The 20,954-nt window shown below is 39.2% G+C and overlaps 1 protein-coding gene and 2 long non-coding RNA genes across 6 annotated transcripts in view; 2 read left to right on the top strand and 1 right to left on the bottom strand.

Annotated features, from left to right (window-relative positions):
* SLC30A9 (solute carrier family 30 member 9) overlaps positions 1 to 17,162 on the bottom strand; it is a 43,221-nt gene extending 26,059 nt beyond the window's left edge. For 3 of the 4 annotated variants that reach the window (XR_005931124.1, XR_005931128.1, XR_005931121.1), the window contains exons 1-8: positions 16,952 to 17,063; positions 14,793 to 14,969; positions 11,210 to 11,272; positions 7,528 to 7,627; positions 6,040 to 6,132; positions 5,567 to 5,649; positions 4,075 to 4,133; positions 3,199 to 3,266 (exon numbers count right to left, since the gene is read on the bottom strand). Coding sequence is in view for 1 of the 4 variants with exons in the window: in XM_030001932.2 (XP_029857792.1) it covers positions 3,199 to 3,266; positions 4,075 to 4,133; positions 5,567 to 5,649; positions 6,040 to 6,132; positions 7,528 to 7,627; positions 11,210 to 11,272; positions 14,793 to 14,969; positions 16,952 to 17,048 (740 nt within the window). In the remaining 3 variants the exon portion in view is untranslated. Of the gene's footprint in view, positions 1 to 3,198; positions 3,267 to 4,074; positions 4,134 to 5,566; positions 5,650 to 6,039; positions 6,133 to 7,527; positions 7,628 to 11,209; positions 11,273 to 14,792; positions 14,970 to 16,951 lie in introns of all 4 variants that reach the window. The other variant, XM_030001932.2, reaches the window with a different exon arrangement.
* LOC115335839 lies at positions 1,104 to 19,845 on the top strand. The gene is made up of 3 exons (XR_003921559.2): positions 1,104 to 1,115; positions 11,337 to 11,340; positions 19,608 to 19,845. It is a non-coding gene; the product is annotated as an uncharacterized LOC115335839 (long non-coding RNA).
* LOC115335799 lies at positions 17,250 to 18,853 on the top strand. Its single transcript, XR_003921544.2, has 2 exons — positions 17,250 to 17,556; positions 17,774 to 18,853. It is a non-coding gene; the product is annotated as an uncharacterized LOC115335799 (long non-coding RNA).
* Positions 19,846 to 20,954: the final 1,109 nt, after the last annotated feature.

The following is a 20,954-nucleotide window of genomic DNA, read 5'->3' as shown; positions in this document are numbered from 1 at the left end:
TAAAGATGTCCAGTAAGTTGGAGACACAGGACAGAAAGATGAAGAGTGCTACATGGGAAATTACAAAAAACCTTGTGAGTCTACAGAGTCGTCAAGGCTATTTGGTGTTTCCTGTCTGACTAGATGTTCACGCTAATGTAAGACAAGAAATAAAAGTCAGTTGGGGGGAAAGTCATGTTTTTACCGCCAGTAAAATATGTATTGCTTTAAAAAACAAATTCACCACTGCATTTGAAAAATAATAAGCCCTATGAAAGCCTAAATTCTGTTGAAGAGATACTACAAAGTTTTTAAACAGCAGAGGAAAAATAATCCAAAACCAGCAGATTCTGAGAAAACAGCTAAAATACTCTGAATCAGTTTGAAACAAAGTTATCTTTTACATCAGTGACCACCAATTCAGAAAGTATTTTCTCTATTGTACTGAAATAAACAGAACTGCCTGATTTAGCTACCTCATTTCTATCTGCATGGACTTCAAACAATAGGAAATCTTAACAGAACTCAAACCAAAGCTAAGTAAAGTCTGAAAAGGACTTTATTGTAATGTTTTGGACATCATGCCAAGAAATACCAAAAAAAAAAAAACCCAACACCATGATTCATTAGGTACGATTCTCTTGCTTATTAAAGCTCCTACCATACAGCATTTTCTAATAAGCCTCTCTTCTGCACCTAGAAAATAAGCAGTTTCATTCAACACAACTGTTCATAACTGTATTCCAAAGTCCCCATAGGAGGCAGATATTCACCAACAAAATGGGGGCAGGGGAGGTAAGGGCGGGTTGGTGGTGTTGAAAGAGATATACATCTTCCTTGCAGTCAGAAGTCAATTTTAGTGTACAGTCTAAATTTAATTGGTAACTTTAAAATGTACTGATACATGAACAGAATCAGCCTTTCTTTGACCAAAAAAACCAAAAAAAAAAACCCCTCACAAAAATACACAAATGCAAAAGTAGATCAAAATCAATTATTCAAATCAAGGTTCCTAACTTAACTATTTAAATTACAATTAAACCAAATTCAAATAATTCTATCCTGACTGAACTGTAAACTTGAAAAAAATTAAAGGGCATTAATACTTGCTTTTACATATCTACCATTCCAAATTTGTTTCAAAGATAACCACCTCAAAACCCCAAGATGTATATGGGGAACAGGAATTACAGGGAATTGAGAAATATATATATATAGGGAATTGTGCCATCATGTGATTGCCCTTTTTATACTCTACCTTACACCATAAGATAATAGTCTAAAAGGACCTGGTCTGGTTTACAAACCATCCCTGTCTACCTACATAAAATATTCAGGGTTTTGAAGAAAGGACATTAAAAAAAAAAGTCCAAATTAAAAAAAAAAAAAAAATCAAACTGAAATTATTCAGATCCATTATGAATCTATGGAAAAAATCTTCTATTTAGGCTCTAGATTTGAGAACTAAACACATTTCATCACATCTATTTCCAAAGAAGCTGTAACATTACTAATATTCTTATAACATTTTTTTTAAAAAATATATACTGTGCAAACTTTGTATTGTTCAAAAGGTAAAGCATTAGCATGACAATGAAATCACTTCAACCAGACTCTGAAGAATGTTTTACTAATAATAGATTATTCCCTTTTTGATTAAAAAAAAAACCATTACCTTCCTGTATTTCTCAAACAGAGCTTCAGAGTTTTTCCTCGCACACAGAATTCTATTAATAACATCGACTGTGCCAGTGCAGCCGGTCTATACCCTCCACGTGGATCCATAGAGAAGAACTCTGCTTTTGACTGAACCACATTTCATCCTCACTGGGGGTGCCCGAAGTTTGTGAAAAGTCTACCAAATCATTCCAACTGGAGAAGTTAAGACAGATTGGCCTTTCTTGACCCAAAACCACAAGCCATTAAAAATCATGCTAATGTCAACAAAATCAGAGCCACCAACAAAGCAGCACTGATGGTGACCTTGACTTAATCTCTGAAAAATCACCTAGTATTTGAGGGCCACAAGACCCTTTAACTTCTAAAAAAGCCTCCACAAAAAGATGACTGAGAAATACAACAGGCTCTACAAACTTCTGCTGGCCTGGCTGCCAGGCATTCATCTATAAAAATACCTAACCATCCAAATGCTATTTATGAAATACAGTGCAACATTTATAGCAATGCCCTATTTACAAAGCAGGAGGAAAGGTCTGTTTTCTCTAGATCATTATAAGAAAGTGAAGGAGGCAGAAGTGACCATAGAACATTCCTCCCATTCCCCCCCCCCTTTTTTTTCCATTAGAAACATCCATACTAGCAGTTCTTACATGTTTTTTAACTTGGAAAGCTCTGAGTAGTTACTAGTAGAATACTCAATAAAGAAAGGGGGAGGTTTTCAGTCAAACAAGCTTTGTGGGTTTCCCCCCCCCCCCCAAGCAAAAAGCATATAGTTTTGTAGAAAAACTCAGTTACTTCCTGCTCAAAATGTTGTTTCCTGTGCCAAAAAAGCATTTTCCCTATGTTTCTATTTTGCTCCCTTATATCCATAGTGTCTTAGCAAATAAATACCCTTTATAAAATCAAATTTATTTTAAAAATTACAGATTTTATGGCAAGTAAATTTTAGCCATCATCTCCCGAGAGAAACTTAACACACTTCTGTGTATTTCATGCCAGATAGTCTCTGTGTTCATTTGCTTCAAATCAGGATCATTAGTTTAGTTTTGTTTCATTCAAACTTGTAAGACATGTGAAAGGCAAAAACCTCCTAAAATATCTCCTTCTCAGTTTGAAAGATAAAGAGCTGAGTAAGAGCAGAAATAGAAAACTGAATTCTTTTCTGTTGGTTATATGGAAGATTGTTCCAAACATATGAAAAGCTTCCTCTCGAGAAAGAGCAAGAAAAAAGGACAACTTTAAATGCCTGCCTCTCCATGTCCTTCAAAACTTTAGCTTTTACTTTAAAAACTGTTTAGCCTGATCAACTTCAAAAAATTTGCTCATCTCTGATCAGAGATATATTCTATTCCTGATCTCTATATATTGATGAATGTATTTACCTAAACTCTCTCCCACCAACAGTGAATAAATATTAACTTCAGTTACAGAGACACAGATACCTTTAGCTTGAATACACAGATTGTTGTCATTTCCAGGATAATACAAATTAATTGTTTTATACTTGCATAAACAAAACATTTATTTTTTTAAACTTACATGCAAATAGCTACCATTACCACCTTCCCTGGTCCCTTGAAAAACATAGCTGCTGCACTGGAGCGTGGCTACATAAAGAAATAAGAGATTATTAAAATAAAATAACCAAATCTTGACCTCATGAAGGACCTACCATACAAATTATTAAATAAAAACTTTGTATTGCCCTGTTATTGCAAAAGTGAAACTACAGTCCTTGAAGCCTACTAATTTACTACTGAATGCTCATCGAAACTGCAGTTGGGTCTTACACATTTCTACAAATGGATGGCTATAAAAAGAATAAACAACTAACAAAAACTCCAGCAGGGGCCACTGCAACCATAAGTACAGGAGCCAGCTGTGCAGCAGAAAGATTAAGAAATCATTCTACCATAGCAGAGCACCTGGATCTAGGCAATGGGTCTGCTTAAGCAAAGAGGAAGGGCCAGTAGGGCACAGAGCAAAGTGTTAATGTTTTGTTTTGGTTTTTTTTACCTTAAGAAACCTATTTCATTTCTTTACATTAATAATCTATTTACTATACATGTTTATAGGCTATAGATGAAATCACAAATACAGCTGAAATTTTGTTAATAAGGCGGCAATTGACTAAAAAAAAAAAAAAAACCAAAAAACCACAAAAACCACAAAAAAACCCACACACCTTACTGGTGGATTACATTGCCACAATAGGAACCCATTTAAACTGGCACCATAACATTTACCACTGCATTACAATCAGAGACAGATCAGGTATATTACAGTGCAAATAAAACTTCCAATAATATTCAGTTAGTCAAGCTTATTCAACTGTTTCACAACTCTTTCCTTCAAAAGGTGTCACAGTACATGTTGTAGCATTTTTCCAGCCAAAAACTTTAAAACATCTCTTACCTTAGTATTTCCAAAGAACTCCTTGTATTCCCTCAACAGCCTTTGGTTTCTAAACAGATCTGCAATACAAAATCATTATCATGAATACATACTAGTAACCAGTAGTTTCAGGAACTGAAGTCTGTATTTTTTATGCAGCAGTCAACTTCTGGTAAGAGCTACATAGTCTATCTTTCTGTGTGAAAAACTCCCCTACTGGTATTGTTAATCAGAAACACATATTGTTATATATTCATGCAAAATGCCAAATACAATCTGCTCTGATCCTATACGTCATTGCCATTTCTAACAAAAAAGGATGATACACAGAGGGAAAAAAATTAAAATACACCGTACCAATTCCAGGTATTCTACTGCCTCCCTCCCATCCCTTAACCACGAGGGAGAGGGGGAAGGATGTTTCAAAGCAAGTCTCTTAATGTCAGTATTTTTCCATCCACTAATGATGTTCAGTAACTTCAAAATAAACATTGGTATACTACAGTATCTAGAAGCTGTAGTGCTAGACTCTCCCCTACAAAGTTATATAAAATACGTTGTACAAAATAATTTAAATAGATTAAAACAGTCAGTGGAGTACAAGAATAGTCTGGAAAAAAAAAAGGGGGGGGGAGGGCGTTACCACCTCAAGTATACAACATTTCAGTATGCTATTATAACTGAGCAGTATTTTTTTAAATCTCATTTTTTGGATTATGTCCAAGAATTATTCTGTTGCTCACTAAAAATTTTTAAGCTACTGACTGCACTCTCAGTACAAATACAGGTACCTTAACAAGTGCCTGCAGCTCTAGCCTTTTTACTAGGAGGGTGTTCCAGTGGCACAACTGTTTCAAAAAAAACAAAACAAAACAAAAATCCACCACCACTCTAATTTTAAGGTGCATAATTGGAATAAGTACCTTGAATATTGCCTCTCCTGTGATTTCAACTGACTAGACAGATCGAAATCCATTACAAACTACTGATTTGACTGTACCTGTTATTGATAATACCGACAAGGACAACAACAATAATTTTAAGCAAAAAGACAATCTGGGGGCGTTCCCCCCCCCCCCCCCCTTCTGAAGCACAAAGGTAAGCTGAATTCATCTCGGAGGAAAAATAAATGAGTAACAGTATGCTATCAAGGTTTGGATTGGTTTTAAGTCTTTTCAAAATTCTCAATTAAAAAAAAAAAAAAATCCAAAACCGTTGAAGATGTGAATTCTAATAAAAAAATTCAAAGCCCCCCAAAAATCAAAGTATAACTATAGATCTCAACTGAATGTATATTCTTGCTGTATCACATAGATGATAAACTCTAAGACAGTAACAGACTATATCTGCATAGATAGTAATGTGTTACTCTAACATTATGCTATAAAACCTTAACAGTAATTGCCAATTCTAAATTTGTATGTTCTCAATGAAGTAACACACCATCTAGTGGATTTCTAACAATCATACTTTGTTGTTTACATCTGAAGATATCTGAAAACTCTATACTCACTTTCTCTGTACTTGATCTCTGCCTCTTTACGTCGTTTTCTTTCTCTAGCAAGAGCCTCTGGACTACCCCAAACTTCAAGAGACCTGCACAGAGTAAAAGTAACTTAACAATGGTTCTATTTATGCAACTTCTTTTCAGTTTGACTACATTACAAATGCCTTTCCTAAAAGCAGAACATCACATCATTCTGATAAGAAGCCATGCAGACTACTTCACAGAATAAAAAGCTGGGCAAGAGGGGGCTGAGGACAGCACTTAATCTTTGGACACATGAAACATACCCTCCAATTTTATACAGACCATGTAATTACTACAATGATGAGGGTATAAAAAGTGTTCAGATAGAAAATGGAAAACATTATTGCCCTTTCACATTGTAAACCTTTCACGTTGTAATTTTTTTTTTTTCCTCTCTCTCTCATATAATCCATTTTAAATGATCCAAACATTTTCCTTCATAAAAATGTTCTTACTTTGCCTCTACATCCGATCTCAGGTACACAGTGAAAGTCTCGGTGTCATCATGAGGGCTTCGTCGTTTAATTTTCCTCAGCTGGTCTAAATCACTAAGGGAAGTGGACAAACAGTTTAGTGCAAGAAACAGTTCATATTATTCTAATTTTACTTGTATGTCTTCCACAATTTTGATATTATTAATTTGCAGTACAAAAAACTGAAGTTGTTTACTTGAGACAAACAGAACATATACACAACATGAAGCAAGCGTTCTCTTGGATGCTATTGAAAAACCACTGTGGTTTCCACACTCAGAAGTCCAAATCATATCCTCACACCATGAAATACTATACATGGAAGACAAAGTAATAAAACATTGAATAATAAAGCATCCAATGAATGATCTGCATTTAATTAATAACATGCACAAGTGCTAAACAAGAGGTTTCATGGCTTAACATTTCTAAACGGAAATCAGAAGTCACATGACATGAAAAATTAAGACACTTAACTTCAAAACCCACATACCCAGCACAAGCTATAAAAGGTTGGACATAACAAAACTATTTGGGGGAACAGATAAGTTTCCTGTGCTGAGCTACACATTAGAGCATCTACATTGAGAAGCATCGGGGATTTTTTTTTTTTATTATTTTATTTTTTAAAATACAACAGAACATTTCATTTTTAGCCCAACCAATTATCTAGTCCTTTTTTCTTCCTCCCCTCCTCTTTTGGTCAATCCAGCAAAACTTTAGCTAGTTATTTCTCTGCATGACAAGCTACTTATGATAAAAATATGGCAGAGGACTAAGCACAATTTGTCACTGGATTTTCAGCAAAGACCAAGTCTGATGATATACACTATATGTAAAAACAGGGGGGTACAGTGACAGCATAGTAAATTATAAACAAAGCTGCTAAGCCTTTAGATTTAATATGGGTCACACACATAATATGCGTGAAATCTGACAGACACCTCAACTATAGCGATACTCAGTAAGACCTGCTGGCAGGCATGGCACATAGTGAAAGGCAGTAAATATGAATCAAGTAACAATAGTTAGGTTTCAACGAACCAGATTATATTTTATTCCAAATTACAGATATAACAGACAGTACATTACATAACATGAAGCTTCCACTGATCTTTTAGAGATGTTCACATGAAACCATCATGACCCCAAAATGCTGAAACAAGAGTTATTTGCGATTCCCCCCTGTAACTAGCTGCTTTAGAGGTGGACTCCCCCCAACTAGATTTATGGTCATGTAAGTACAAATAAAATACTTTAAGAAGCAACTACACAAACATGCAAACTAAGTGCACGTTCCTAATCCACTGTAACACTAAATAAGAACTTCAGTCACTTATGGTTATGTATACCACAAAAGCATTTAGAAAAAGTTGCTGTGCAAAATCACGCTACAATCACAATTACTTTTGAAGCATATACGAACAAACAAATATTCACAATTTAAATTTCAACTGAAACCCATCATACCTGGATTTAAGACAAAACTCATTTATTGCTCTGACTCCAGTGATGAAGTTATTCTGTGTGTATTTTGGTCCATACTCTCTCTTTTTAAGGACTGCTTTCACTTAAAAAGAGAAATAGATAAGCAAGTCATGTCACTCGTGGAGACTACAGTAGAAACTCCAAAAGGTAATTCAATCTAGTGTCGTATCATGATACCTCTAAGTGGAGATCTGAAAAATAATGCTTGTCAGTGAGATGGAAAACTTACATTTCTTTTTTTCCAATACTTAACCACTTCCATCTTCTAGAGATAAGATTTTTGACCTTTGCAGACCATACAGAGAACTGAGACAGACTGTATACTTTGTTTTTCTCAACTATTACTTTCAAAATTAGCACACTTAATATTGGGCATCTATAACAATTAAAAATATGCATTCTTTATTTACAATGTTTTGTATGTCTAGAAGATGTACTCCTATCACATCAGATTTTCATGCACAAGGAAAAGAATACCACATGTATTCAGAAAAAGGATAAATGGAATTTTAAATTTATGCCATTATTTCCTGCTTGTCTATACACTCACAACTTCATCTTATTTTCAAATGTAAGTCACTATACACTCACTTCCATTAAAAACATTATGCTTATTGGAAGAAGAGTTACAACTGCTGAAGGATATAACATTCAAGAACACAACTGAAAACAAAAAGCCCAAATTCTGCAGGCGAGAAGACTTGTATCTTCACATGAAGACACACAAACTTCCTGCATACCATAGGATTGATGTGATTTCTATAGTTAGTCCAGAACTTTTCCTTAAGTCACAGGATACTTACAGAAAGATACTAACACTAGATACCAATATTTACCATAATCTGATTTCTGTCATCCAGTCTGAACTTAAATGATTTTAAGTACTTGAGTAATCATATTCATCCCACAGTGCTCCTGATCGAAGGTGACAAAAAAATTAGAGCTTTCCTAAAAACAGTCTATCACTTACTAAAGTTAGAACAGGATGAACATTTTCAAACAAGAAGAACGTTTCCCATCTTTTCTTATTTAAAACAGATATATATCCAAAGTGTATTAACCTTAGTAAAAGATAACTTGTGATTTATCAAACACTTACTAATCCATCTTTCTGAAACACAGGTAAATTTCACTAAAATAAAATACTATAACCAATTGTACGTTGCAGAATATCTCAACAATCCTACCCTTAGTTCAAATAACTGCATAAAATTGGCAATAAATGGGGGGGGGGGGGAATCAATTTAGTATTTCCAAGAGAAGGACAAAGCCCAATAAAAGATGATGTAAATAAAACACTTTAAATAGCACAAATTTTTTAAGACTAGTGATCCTTTAAAAATGTTATTGTCTTAGTAATACTTGGATCGATTAGTTTAAGTCACAGCAGCATCTGAAGACTAAAATTTACTTTCTAGACACTATCAAATTCTTTAATACAAACATTCTTGCTTGCGCGTCTATAATCTACAGAGGCAAAACTCTTTTCTCACTGAAAGATATATCTATTTTTACAATAATTTCACAGTCTATCTGATTTCTCTTATGTACCTTGTATGTTCCCCTTGCATAGGTACACTAAATGACAACAGACCCAAAGAAATTGACATAAAGGATGTAGACAAAAGCGTACAGAAAATACACATCCAGAGACACTGATCTCACCTTGTTACTAACAAGTATTATTATTTGAGGTTTCAAATTTAAATTTGGGGAAAGACAGGAAGGAATTTTGATACAGTTTATAGCCTGCTGAGTCACTTTCACTCCAGAGATTTTAATTTTTTTTGACAGACTTTAAAGAGAAATAGCAGGTTTTATTTTAATAAAGTTCTTTCCATACATAGAAGGCTAGGAGTGATCAAAAGCACAGAAGTTTTTAATAGCGTAATTCCCACAATAACAAAATAGAAACTACCAGAGTGAAGATGGAATTAAATCAAGTCATGATAAATTAAAAACATGAAAGAAAGTTATGCCCTTATTTTATCCACTTACGTTTTTAAACAATGTAACTAAAGACAAAAGGATGTATTTACTTGTATTGGGTTTCCATGGCAAGGTTTTGTTAGCAGGGGGGCTACAGGGGCAGCTTCTGTGAGAAGCTGCTAGAAGCTTCCCCCATGTCCAATTGAGCCAATGCCAGCCGGCTCCAAGACAGACCCGCCGCTGGCCAAGGCCGAGCCCATCAGCGATGCTGGTAGCGCCTCTGGGATAACAGATTTAAGAAGGGGAAAAAGTTGCTGCTCAACAGAAACTTCAGCCGGAGAGAAGAGTGAGAATATGTGAGAGAAACAGCCCTGCAGACCCCCAGGTCAGTGAAGAAGGAGGGGGAGAGGTACTCCAGGCGCCGGAGCAGAGATTCCCCTGCAGCCCATAAGGAAGACCATGGTGAGGCAGGCTGTCCACCTGCAGCCCATGGAGGTCCATGGTGGAGCAGATATCCACCTGCAGCCCCGGGAAGACCCCACACCAGAGCAGATGGATTCCCGAAGAAGGCTGTGATCCCGTGGGAAGCCTGTGCTGGAGCAGGCTCTGGGCAGGACCTGTGGACCCATGGAGAGACCCCACGCTGGAGCAGGTTTTCTGGCAGGACTTGTGACCCTGCGGGGGACCCACGCTGGAGCAGTCTGTGCCTGAAGGACTGCAGCCCGTGGAAGGGACCCACGCTGGAGCAGTTCGTGAAGGACTGCAGCCTGTGGGAAGGACTCATGCTGGAGGAGTTCGTGGTGGACTGTCTCCCATGGGAGGGACCCCACGCTGGAGTAGGGGAAGAGAGGAGTCCTGCCCCTGAGGAGGAAGGAGCAGCAGAGACAACGTGTGATGAACTGACCGCAACCCCGATTTCCATCCCCTGTGCTGCTGGGGAGGAGGAGGTAGAGAAAATCAGGAGCAAAGTTAAGCCCGGGAAGAAGGGAGGGGCAGGGGAAAGGTGTTTTAAGATTTAGTTTTTATTTCTCATTACCCTACTCTGATTTGATTGGTAATGAATTAAACTAATTTCCCCAAGTCGAGTCTGTTTTGCCTTTGATAGTAGTTGGTGAATGATCTCTCCCTGTCTTTATCTCTACCCACAAGCCTTTCATTATATTTTCTCTCCCCTGCCCAGCTGAGGTCCCATCCAGCCAAGGTCAACCCACCATATTTCTACAGGCACAAATGGGAACACTACAGGATTCAGATTAGGCAGTTCATGCGGTCTCAGTATATTTAGAAGCAACACTGATTAGATTAACTTAGCAATAAGAAGGAACAGATGAAGACTTAGAACAAGGAACAGGGGAAGATCAAGTATTCAGCTTAGCCACATTAAGTCTGCGATGGTGAATGGACATGCCTAAAAACATGCAAGGAGGATAGACTGTGGTAACAGATGAGAAAACAAATTAGTCTTTTCCTGACAAACTCATCAGCTTAAATGAAACAATTAAAAACAGACACAGAGGAGTGAGTAATTAGAAGGAACATCGCTACATTTGATTTTTTGGGAGTCATTTTCAAACAACTGCATACCAAACAAAGCTGACATACAAGTGTGGTTTAAAATGTTATTCACATAACTTGTTACACTATGGAAGAGGAACCACAGTTTCCTTACACCTATCTTTTTTGCCTACTAGCAGCAGACAACAGTAGAGTTTCAATACAGGAAGTATTTCTTTACCTTTTACTTGGATTGGCTCTTTAAGGAAAGACTGCTTTTGACCTGCATTGGTCGTATCTTGTCCTGTAAAATAAAAATAAAGCTCACTGTAAATATGGAAGTACCTACTTTTCTTTTTAGTAAAGAGTTTGGTTGACATAACAAATTAAGAATATATCTTAATGTTGCTTTCCACCCTAACAATTAAAAAAAAATTTTTGCTAGATTTCCAACATTTAAAACTCTCAAAAGACAGAAATAGTAAAAAAAAAAAAAAAAAAAAAAAAAGACATTTAATATAACACTGATGAATAAACTCCTAGCAGCTAGCAGAAGAGCACCAACTTGCAACATACTTCAAAAAATATCCTGAATTTTTAAAAAATATTTTAACAGTGCACTTACGGTGTGGGGCAAGTTTTATACAAAATTTTAGATTAGTAAATATAATGAATCCTATATAGCTTATGGGTGCTGATCAGCCCAGTCTCATAGAGCTTTCAAGCTGTAATTCAATTTTAAGGGACTGAAGCTTTTTCACTTACAAAAAGCAAGCTCCTTAAAATACAGAATATTTAAACTAAAATCCACAACTCTTGTGTCACAAGCTGGAGCTAGAATGAAAACAAAGTATTTTAGCTAGTTTTGAAATTTGAGGATATGACTCAAGAAAAAGCTAATAAAATACAATTTACAGTACTGTTAAGTGAATCTTAATACTTGGAAAATAATAAATTCTAGTAATTTCAGTGAGATTCTACTTAGAAATCAGAAGTACTCCTTGAAAACACAAATATCGCATCCTTACCTCACACATCTCGACATAGCTTTCAGACAAAAACCTTATGATACTAACACATCAAACCAACACACCCACTCTTTTGTGCCAACACTCTCTAACATGGGAGGTTTGCCACACATCCACAGTCATTAACAAAATTAAAACTGACCGTATTGGAAGTGATACATAAAAAAAGTGAAGATTTTCAAGCAGGTTTGTGTTAATTAATGAGATACTCCTAGCTTAACATGCTACTCAAATTAGTCAAAGGTCAGATATTCTTCAAGCTTGAACTACATAACTGTCTTTTCATCAGGCAATTAGTTATTGCCCTAACAGCAACTGAGGACTAAGGCTAATAACAATCCAAGTATACTTTCTTGGAAAAATAACACTTATAAATTTATGAAACTGATCTTATTATACAAAAAATAAGGCTGGACCTTATTTAGCATTCCTAAAACAGTCACCCCTATCCATTATTGACTTGAAAATGGAAGCAAAAAAACCTTTGCTGTTCCTTTCCTTTCTTTTATTATGTGGTTTAGAACACCAGCCAGCCTATCTATCAGTAGTCATGATAAAAAACTTCAGCCAAGATTGCTTAGCAAAAACTGAGCAGTAGCTGCTTTTCAGAAACCATGTGCAATCATTTATGTCATTACAAGAAAAATCACCAACACTATTTAACAAAAGACTGAGTCATAAGATTTCAGAGGGGGGAGAAAAAGGCACAGATGTATCAAGATTTATATATATGCATAGAGATCTACATACATCAAGTACCCTTTTAAAGTTTACTACCTCACCCTAGAGACTGGACAAAATCACAGTGCATCAGTGAGGAAAAAAAAATACAGAATACTTGAATTCACAATTACTGCTTTTCAGACTAGCAGCAGTTGATATGATAGAACTTTCAAGATGAATACGTTAATATTTTCAATATCACCTTCAATATCACAAAAGCATTTCCCAAGTTTACCGATAAAGAAATGGAGGTCCAAAAGATATCTGTTATTTGCTAAATATTTAAGTTACTGGAAAAGTATGGCAATCTTTACAAGTAGTATATTACCTGTTCAGAACTCTATCAAAATCTCATGCTTTTTTAAATAAACAGTAGTAATATGTCCATAATGCATAAGAACATTCTACCCACTAGGCCCCAGAAAATACCCCCCCTTATGAAGCATGCATGTAACAACATGAATTGCAAAATAAACTTCAAAGTGATTGTTCATCTATGCACAATATCTCTAGGCTGCAGTTTCCATATACACTTGCATATGTGAGACCCCACTCTCAACAAAAGGTAAGTCTCATGGTGCCCACGTAGCGCAGTTCCATTCAAGGCTTACTATGACTCAAGGCTGTGCTGCCACAGAGGGCAGCATCTCTCCTCCAGCCATTCTAGAGACAGTGAGCAGGATCAGCTTACTGATCCATCCTACCTCTACCCTAGCTCTGCAAAACAAGCAATTAGTTTTTTCACAAAACAGGCCTAAACGTAATTAATGCCAGCACAAGAGAGGGAATAATCAGACAGGGGTAGGAGAAGGCGGAAACACCCCTTCTGATAACAGTCAACAATTATATAAACTTAAGGCAATCATGAAAGCAATAGTACTAGACTGTTTTCACATGTCTGTTGTTTAACACCAGTAACTGCACATTAAGAACCCAGAAAACACCAACGACTAAAACTGGCTCTATAGTCTTTCAGCGTATTCAAGCACACATTCTTCTGCAAGAATCTTACCCTCTAGCAACCACCTTCACCTCAAGACTTTCCTAGAAACATAAATGGTCTTAAGTATTATCCTCTTCTAAAACCCAATCACAGACTTAAGGAACAATATCTAATCGTTACACTCAGAACAACATTTAAGATCCACTTTTGTACTTCAAAACATCAGAAAAGTAATACTCTTAGCTGGCCATAGTTACCAGCTTTTAAAGACTACTGCAAGCCTCAGGAATTTAAAAGCTACTGAAGAAAGAACGAATACCTGCTGACCTGACAATGAAGAGAAGGAAATTTTCTTTAGTAGACCACTTAGTTTCAGACAAAAGCACACAGGAAGAGCATTTTAAAATGCATTTGTTATCTCTTAAGCGCGGTACTCTTCCAAACATGTGTCTGTGCAGTCCTACACTTAATAAGCAGAAAAAATAGAGGATCCTACGATGGAGCAAGGACAAGACAGTTGTGAATTTCACAAGCACCTAACTAGCACAGGATTGACAATCAAATTGAACAGCAAGGAGGGTCAGGTTATGTCCATTGTATCAAGTGTTCAATACGAATGCTGCAGTTCTGGCACCGGTCAGATTAGAAAGCTCTAGCAGGTGAAACAGCTCGACCTTCTTTACCAGTCATCTATAGCCTGACCTGGAAAAGTCACAGTGCTCAGTATTCACACTCATTCAATCTTTATCACCAGTTCATTTCACACAACAAACCTGCAATACTACAAAAAGAATCCAAGTAAGCAAGCAAAGTGGTTAAAGACAAGTAATACATTCCATTTCTTATCCCTTAAATTACCCAATCCCTTCTGACATCCACATTTTATTATCACCACTTTAAATTTGATTACTCTAAACTTAAATCCTTTAAATACTGGAATGACAAAGAAATAAATTTCAGCATCCCTCCCTACTTATGCATTTGAAATTTATATATAGATGCCCACAAGCAACAAATACCAAGAATTCTGCAACCGTAATAGCACACAATTGGGACAAAAAAAGTTATCAATTGTTAAATACAAAGTTTTCACATTTATATAAATACTCTTTATTTTAGCTTAGTACTACCTGTTCCAACTTTATGCAGGGTTTCTTCAGGGGTTGATCCATTTGTATCTTCTGATCCAAGATCTTTTTTCTGACCATTGGAGGTATAAACTCTCACTTGACTCATCAACTGCACAGGCAGACGATTGCATGACAGAATATAAGACAGACTCCCACTTTTCATTGAAGCTTGCCATCCTAACAGGGGGAGGAAAAAAAGATGTTTTAGGCAACCATTTTGGAAGGAAAAAGAAGGGAAAGTGGTCCAGCTACACCAGCATAAGTTATGGAAAGTGAGCTTTTAAGTACTGATCTATGCTTATTTTACCCATGTTTAGGAATTACAAAATGGGAGTATACAGCATCCTTCCACTACCTCCCTTCAAATATCCACTTTTAAACTTTATTCTAACATTAGGGTTTTTTCCCCGTACCATCCGGTATGCACTTTTTCCAAAGACCTCTAGATGATCTTAACGGGGTAAAAAAAAAAAAAACCAAAAAAAAAAACCCACACCAAAGCTATTTGATAAGATTGGCTTACTGACACATTAAGTCCCGTTCTAGTCATACTGCCTCAAAATCTTTAAAAAACAAGTATTGATAAAAGAACAAATACAGACCACTACAGAACTATTAGGCAGTGTTGCTATTTCATTTCACTCTGTGTATACTCTGTAGAAACCACAGCCTACCAATTAAGAAAATTTGAACTGTGTGCATTATGCATTAAGAGCAACTTGCTACAGAAATTACATAGAAAAGCACACATTGCTGTATAAAATATTTTATACAGAGGAATCTTAAATTTTGCAACATTTACAACAGACAAATTACAAGATAAGTATGTAAAAAGCCTCTTGAGAAATCACCCTAGGTAGGCAATCTTCAATTTCAAAAACTAGCCAAAAGTAGAGTTGTATGAAGTACAGGCCAACCTGTATTAGCAAGTAGTTTCTTTTAGGCAGCATAAACACTTCTGTAGAGAGGGTATATAACTCCTCCAACCAGAAATGCAACATGCAAACTGGCTGTTTTGGAAAGCACTCATTAAAAGAATAAATAAATTAAAAAAAAATTAAGCAGTGCTGGTAAATCAAATCATACAAAGTATGACTAATCATGTATGAATAACGCACCTCTCACAAAATGAAAATATTTTATAAAACTTTGTATTCCATAAGAGTCTGAACAGCTTTGCTTTTATTTTAGTCCTCTACAGTACCGAAGCATCTGCACCTGTGCACGTAGCGAACCGAACCTTACAGAAGACCAGTTTCACCAAAAAAAGTCAGATAAGCTCTTACTATTAGTTGTTGGTAATGTGACAAAAGCCCAGAAAAATCAACTGAACGCAGCTCAGTCAACTTACTGATTACGACTCATAAAACACTACAATAAACATATGGCACAAGATGAGCACTGCTGTTTCCTAAGCTTTGGTGATACTGGAGCAGCTGAAAAAGGGAAACTTGATCAGCATGTTTAGAGGATGTTTTTCCTACTAATCCACACATACAAAAGAAACCGCTAAAGAGAAAGGGTATTTGCTGCAATTCAACCAGAAGTGATGACATGAAGGGGGAAAAAGCCGGTCAGAATTTAAATTTCACGGGACCTGTGGCCCAAAGGAAAAGCCAGGGCTCGCTCCTCAGACCCACAAAAATCCTGCGAGGCCGCGCTTCGCTTCACAGAATTACTGCAAACTCCAACCCCAACACGGGCGTGACGTTTTCAGTCTTACGTAAGACGGGGGCTGACAGGGCAGCGGGCCCGCAAAGGGCGTGCGAAAACACCCGCGACAAGGCATTACGCACGTCCGCACACGCCTCGCCTACCGAGGCACTTAACGACTCGAGCGTTCTCCCTCCTTTTCGGGCCGATCCTCGGAAGGCAGCCCCCGGCCCGGAGACGCCCCGCAGCCGGGGGCAGCGTCACGGCCTCAAGAGGAATCCCTTCCCGCCCCTGCTGGCGCCCGAGCCCGGCTGCCACCCGCCGCCTGCGAGCGCTGGCACTCGCTTTCCCCCACGCGAGCTCGCAGCTCGACTACACCTTCGTTACAGCTCTCTACGAGGCTCGACCGGGGTCCGCCGGCCCGGCCCGGCCCGCGGAGGCCGGAGGGGGGCTATTCCCAGCAGCCCGCCGGCGCAAGGCAGCGGGCCGGGCCCTGAGGGACTCACCGTGGCAGGCGCGGGGGAGCGGCGCCGCCTGGCACCGCAAGTACAGCCGGTAGAGGCCACGGCAGCCCCGCCGCTGGGCGGCCAGGGCCGGCATCATGGCGGCGACCGCGCGCGGAGCCCGGCCGCTCCCCGCCGCACGGCAGCGGCCGGCGAGGGGGCGGCGATTCGCATCGGAGAGGCCCGGCGCGGCTGCGGCGGGACGCCCGCAAGCCCCGGGCGGCGGCGGCGGTAGCCGGGGGGCCGGCGGTGGGCGGGGCCTCGGCACCCGGATATGCGGAGGGACCTCGGGGCCGCCGGGCCGGCGCGACGCCCGGCGGCCGCCGCTGACTCACCCGCCCCTCCCGCTGCGCCTGCGCGGAGTGGCCCAGCCGCCTCGGCTCGGCGCCCCCGGCGGGCGAGGCCTTCCCAGGCCCGGGGGAGTGACCGGGAGGCCCCGCGCCGGCCTGGCGCTTAAAACCGGCTCGGCCCTAAGTGACCCCCCCCGCCGCCTCGCCTGCAGCGAGGCTGCATCCACCCAAGTACGCGTTGGGAGCGCCTCCTGCGCAGGAACGGCTAATTTCCTGCTCGTAATAAAGAGGCAACATATACGTGCGTGTGCAGCATAGGTATGTATGCTAATTGCGTTAGCACAGATAAAAACATGTAGAGAGACATGGTTTTATCGGTAGTAACAATATTAAAACACGCAAGATGAAGCTGTTTGCGAGATTTTTATGTGAAAATGCTCTCCCCTACCCTTAGGTCTCCCCTAAAAATGTGCTTCCCGGATCAGTGCTGATAAAAAAAAAAAAAATTTAATTAAAAACCTGTATCTTTCTGCAGAGAGAGGGTGCCCTGAGGGTGATGCTGCTGTCAGAGGGTTATGATGTCTGGTACCCATCCCAGCCCTGCCGTGACACCGCCTTCTGCTCTTCTCACCTACAGCCTGGCGCGGGACCATGCATGCAATTAGTCCCACTGGCATCAGTTTACACGCTTTTTTTTAATTAAAAAAAAAAAAAAAAAAAAAAAAACATTTTGGCAATGTTTTTCCAGTATAGCGTTGATATTAGTTTACGTGACTCTGACAAACTGTCTCTGGCTTCCTTGCCTTCATTTGCACGCTGTGAGGAACGTGGGAGCTCACCAGAAGTTAGGTTGGCAGGGAATTTGGATAATTAATGTACCTGAAAATCCACAAAGCATTTGATCACTGAGGAGAATTATTATGGTGCCTGTCTTTAACATACCCAATTAGATTTTGAACAAGGTTTGCTGGCACATAACTTCTTTACCAGCCAGCTAGTCATTAGCATTGCCAATATAAGTTTTCGTAGAAGCCCAATGGAGGCAGATTGAAATAAAATACTTGCATAAAATAATTAACGCCCATCTTCCCAATAGTCCAATCACAGCCATACCAGGTGAATCAGGAGTATTGCAACAGATGCTGTATCATTAGTAACAGATGTAGAGCAATGGAGTTAAATACTAAATTCACTGCAAGTTATAAAGTACCAAAGATGGAGTCGATTCACCAATTTTAGTTGGAGTCTAGCATGCAACTGATGTATGTTTTGCTGGCTGCTTGTAATTTTGGCAAGAGCCTAACAGTAAAAAAAAAGGAGAAACATGAGGTTAACAGAGTACCCTTTCTTTTCCGTGCATAAAGATATTTGAAAGAATATAAGCAGAAATTCTTGAAACATTTGTAATTCCTGAAGACTCTCTGCTATACTCTAGAAAAGGTGCTGTTACGTTACTCCTACAAGTATTTTTCTTTAGGTTTATCATTTCCTATCCAAACCCAAATGGAATTACTAAACTATTTCATATACTTTTATCCAGCTAAATAATTGAATTTGCCTTGTCTAGTTTTGTTGTTGTAAATATGAAACAGGAAGGAAAATAATAAAGCTGAAATACCATAGACATTAATAGATACTACCAGTGTGGCAGCCAACCAATATTCACATGATCAAGGGCTCTGCATGAATCTTTCTATTGATAAACACTGAAACCTGAGGAAGGAGACAAACAACAAGCAAAAGAGCATCAGTAGCAGCCTATTTGGTATGCGATAGCCAAGTACATAAAACAATTGATAATGAACTACCATGTTCATGGTATGTAGCTGCAGCATCCTAAGACAAAAATCTCATCTCAAATCCTTATTTATGAGCATCACAACCAGTAGTTATCACTAGCAATGAATGGAGAAACACCCTAAATAATAGGGAACTGTGTATGTATTTCAGCACATCCAAACTAAATTAAACGACTTTTTGCCTGTGGCAAAGACTACTATATATAGCCATGGTGAATAGGCTGTGAGATCTTGTTTCTCACTAAGTCGCAACATTTTCATTCAATATAGTTGGAATTGCATCCTAAGGTTTAATTTTGAATAATGGTTATTCAATAGCTATTTTAAGCCCGTATTTCATGAAATCAAGCCAGTTCAAAAAAAAAAAAAAAAAAGAAAAATCTCATTCACATTCAAGTTGCTAAACTCTGACCAACCTGATAAAAAAAATTATATGTCATGCTTGTGCAGGGGCTTCTGTACCATCTGAACCTCTTGCTAGGAGATAGAGGTTGCCTCTCATTTTCTGGCAGTTTATTATACAGTGGGGCCTTTTCAGCACACATCACCTCCTCCTCTGGCAATACTTAGCCTTCTGGCCAGTCCGTGATCACTTCCACAATTCCTGGGAGACTGGGGTTTCCTATTCGAGCTCATTCTGTGATCAGCGCAACCCACTTACTCCACGTGGCATCAGTTGCATGATGTGTAGAGGAGACCCTCCCTTTGAACATCCAGCCCAGCACTGGCAGGCAGGGTGCTAAGAGGAGCTGTGCTTCAGTACCAACCACTTCTGAGGCAGCTCGAACTCCTTCATGTGCTGCCAAAACTGGAGTATAGCAGCCTCGGATCCTCGATATCCCTGACCCCAAAACCCTAGGGGTTGGCCTCAGGTCTCCCCAGGTGCTCTCTGCCAGAGACTCCAGGTAGGGCCATTCTCCCCGGCTGCAGTGTAGAGCACATTTTTAACATCTTGTCCTATCCGGACCGGCCCAAGGGCTACTGCGTGAACAATCTCCTGTTTAATTTGTTCAAAGGCTTGTTGTTGCTCAGGGCGCCATTTAAAATCATTCTTCTTCCAGGTCACTTGATAGACAGGGCTTACAATCAGACTGTAGTTTGGACCATGCATTCTCCAAAAGCCCACATCACCTAAGAAGGCTTGTGTTTCCTTTTTACTAGTCAGTGGACACCTAGCTGCTATTTTGTTGATCACATCCATTGGGATCTGACAACATCCATCTTGCCATTTTATTCCTAAAAACTGGATCCCCTGTGCAAGTCCCTTGACCTTACTTTGTTTTATAGCAAAACTGGCTTTCAGAAGGATTTGGATCATTTTCTTCCCTTTCTCAAAAACTTCTTCTGCTGTGTTGCCCCATACAGTGATGTCATCAGTGTATTGCAGGTGTTCCAGAGCTTCACCCTTTTCCAGCGCAGTCTGGATTAGTCCATGGCAAATGGTGGGGCTGTGTTTCCACCCCTGGGGCAGTCGTTTCCAGGTGTACTGGACGTCCCTCCAAGTGAAAACAAACTGTGGCCAGCACTCTGCTGCCAAAGGGATTGAGAAAAACACATTAGCGATATTAATTGTGTCGTTCCACTTGGCTGCCTTTGACTCCAGTGCATACTGAAGTTCCAGCCTGTCCGGCATGGCAGCACTCAGCAGCAGCATGACTTCATTTAGGCCACGATAGTCTGCTGTTAGTCTCCACTCTCCATTAAACTTTTGCACTAGCCATATGGGGCTGTTAAAGGGTGAGCGAGTTTTGCTGATCACCCCTTGGCTCTCCAGTTGACAAATCAGCTTATGGATGGGAACCAGGGAGTCTTGGTGCGATATCGTCGCCAGTGCACCATTGTGGTAGTAGTGACTGGCACTTGTTGTTCTTTAACCCTCAACAACCCCATGCAGAAGGGTCCTCAGAGAGACCATCC

This window comes from Aquila chrysaetos, chromosome 1, assembly GCF_900496995.4.
Source record: "Aquila chrysaetos chrysaetos chromosome 1, bAquChr1.4, whole genome shotgun sequence".
In the NCBI taxonomy this organism is placed as follows: Eukaryota; Metazoa; Chordata; class Aves; order Accipitriformes; family Accipitridae; genus Aquila; species Aquila chrysaetos.
The sequence above is the reverse complement of the archived record's forward strand: the minus strand, read 5'-3'. Positions and strand labels throughout refer to the sequence as shown.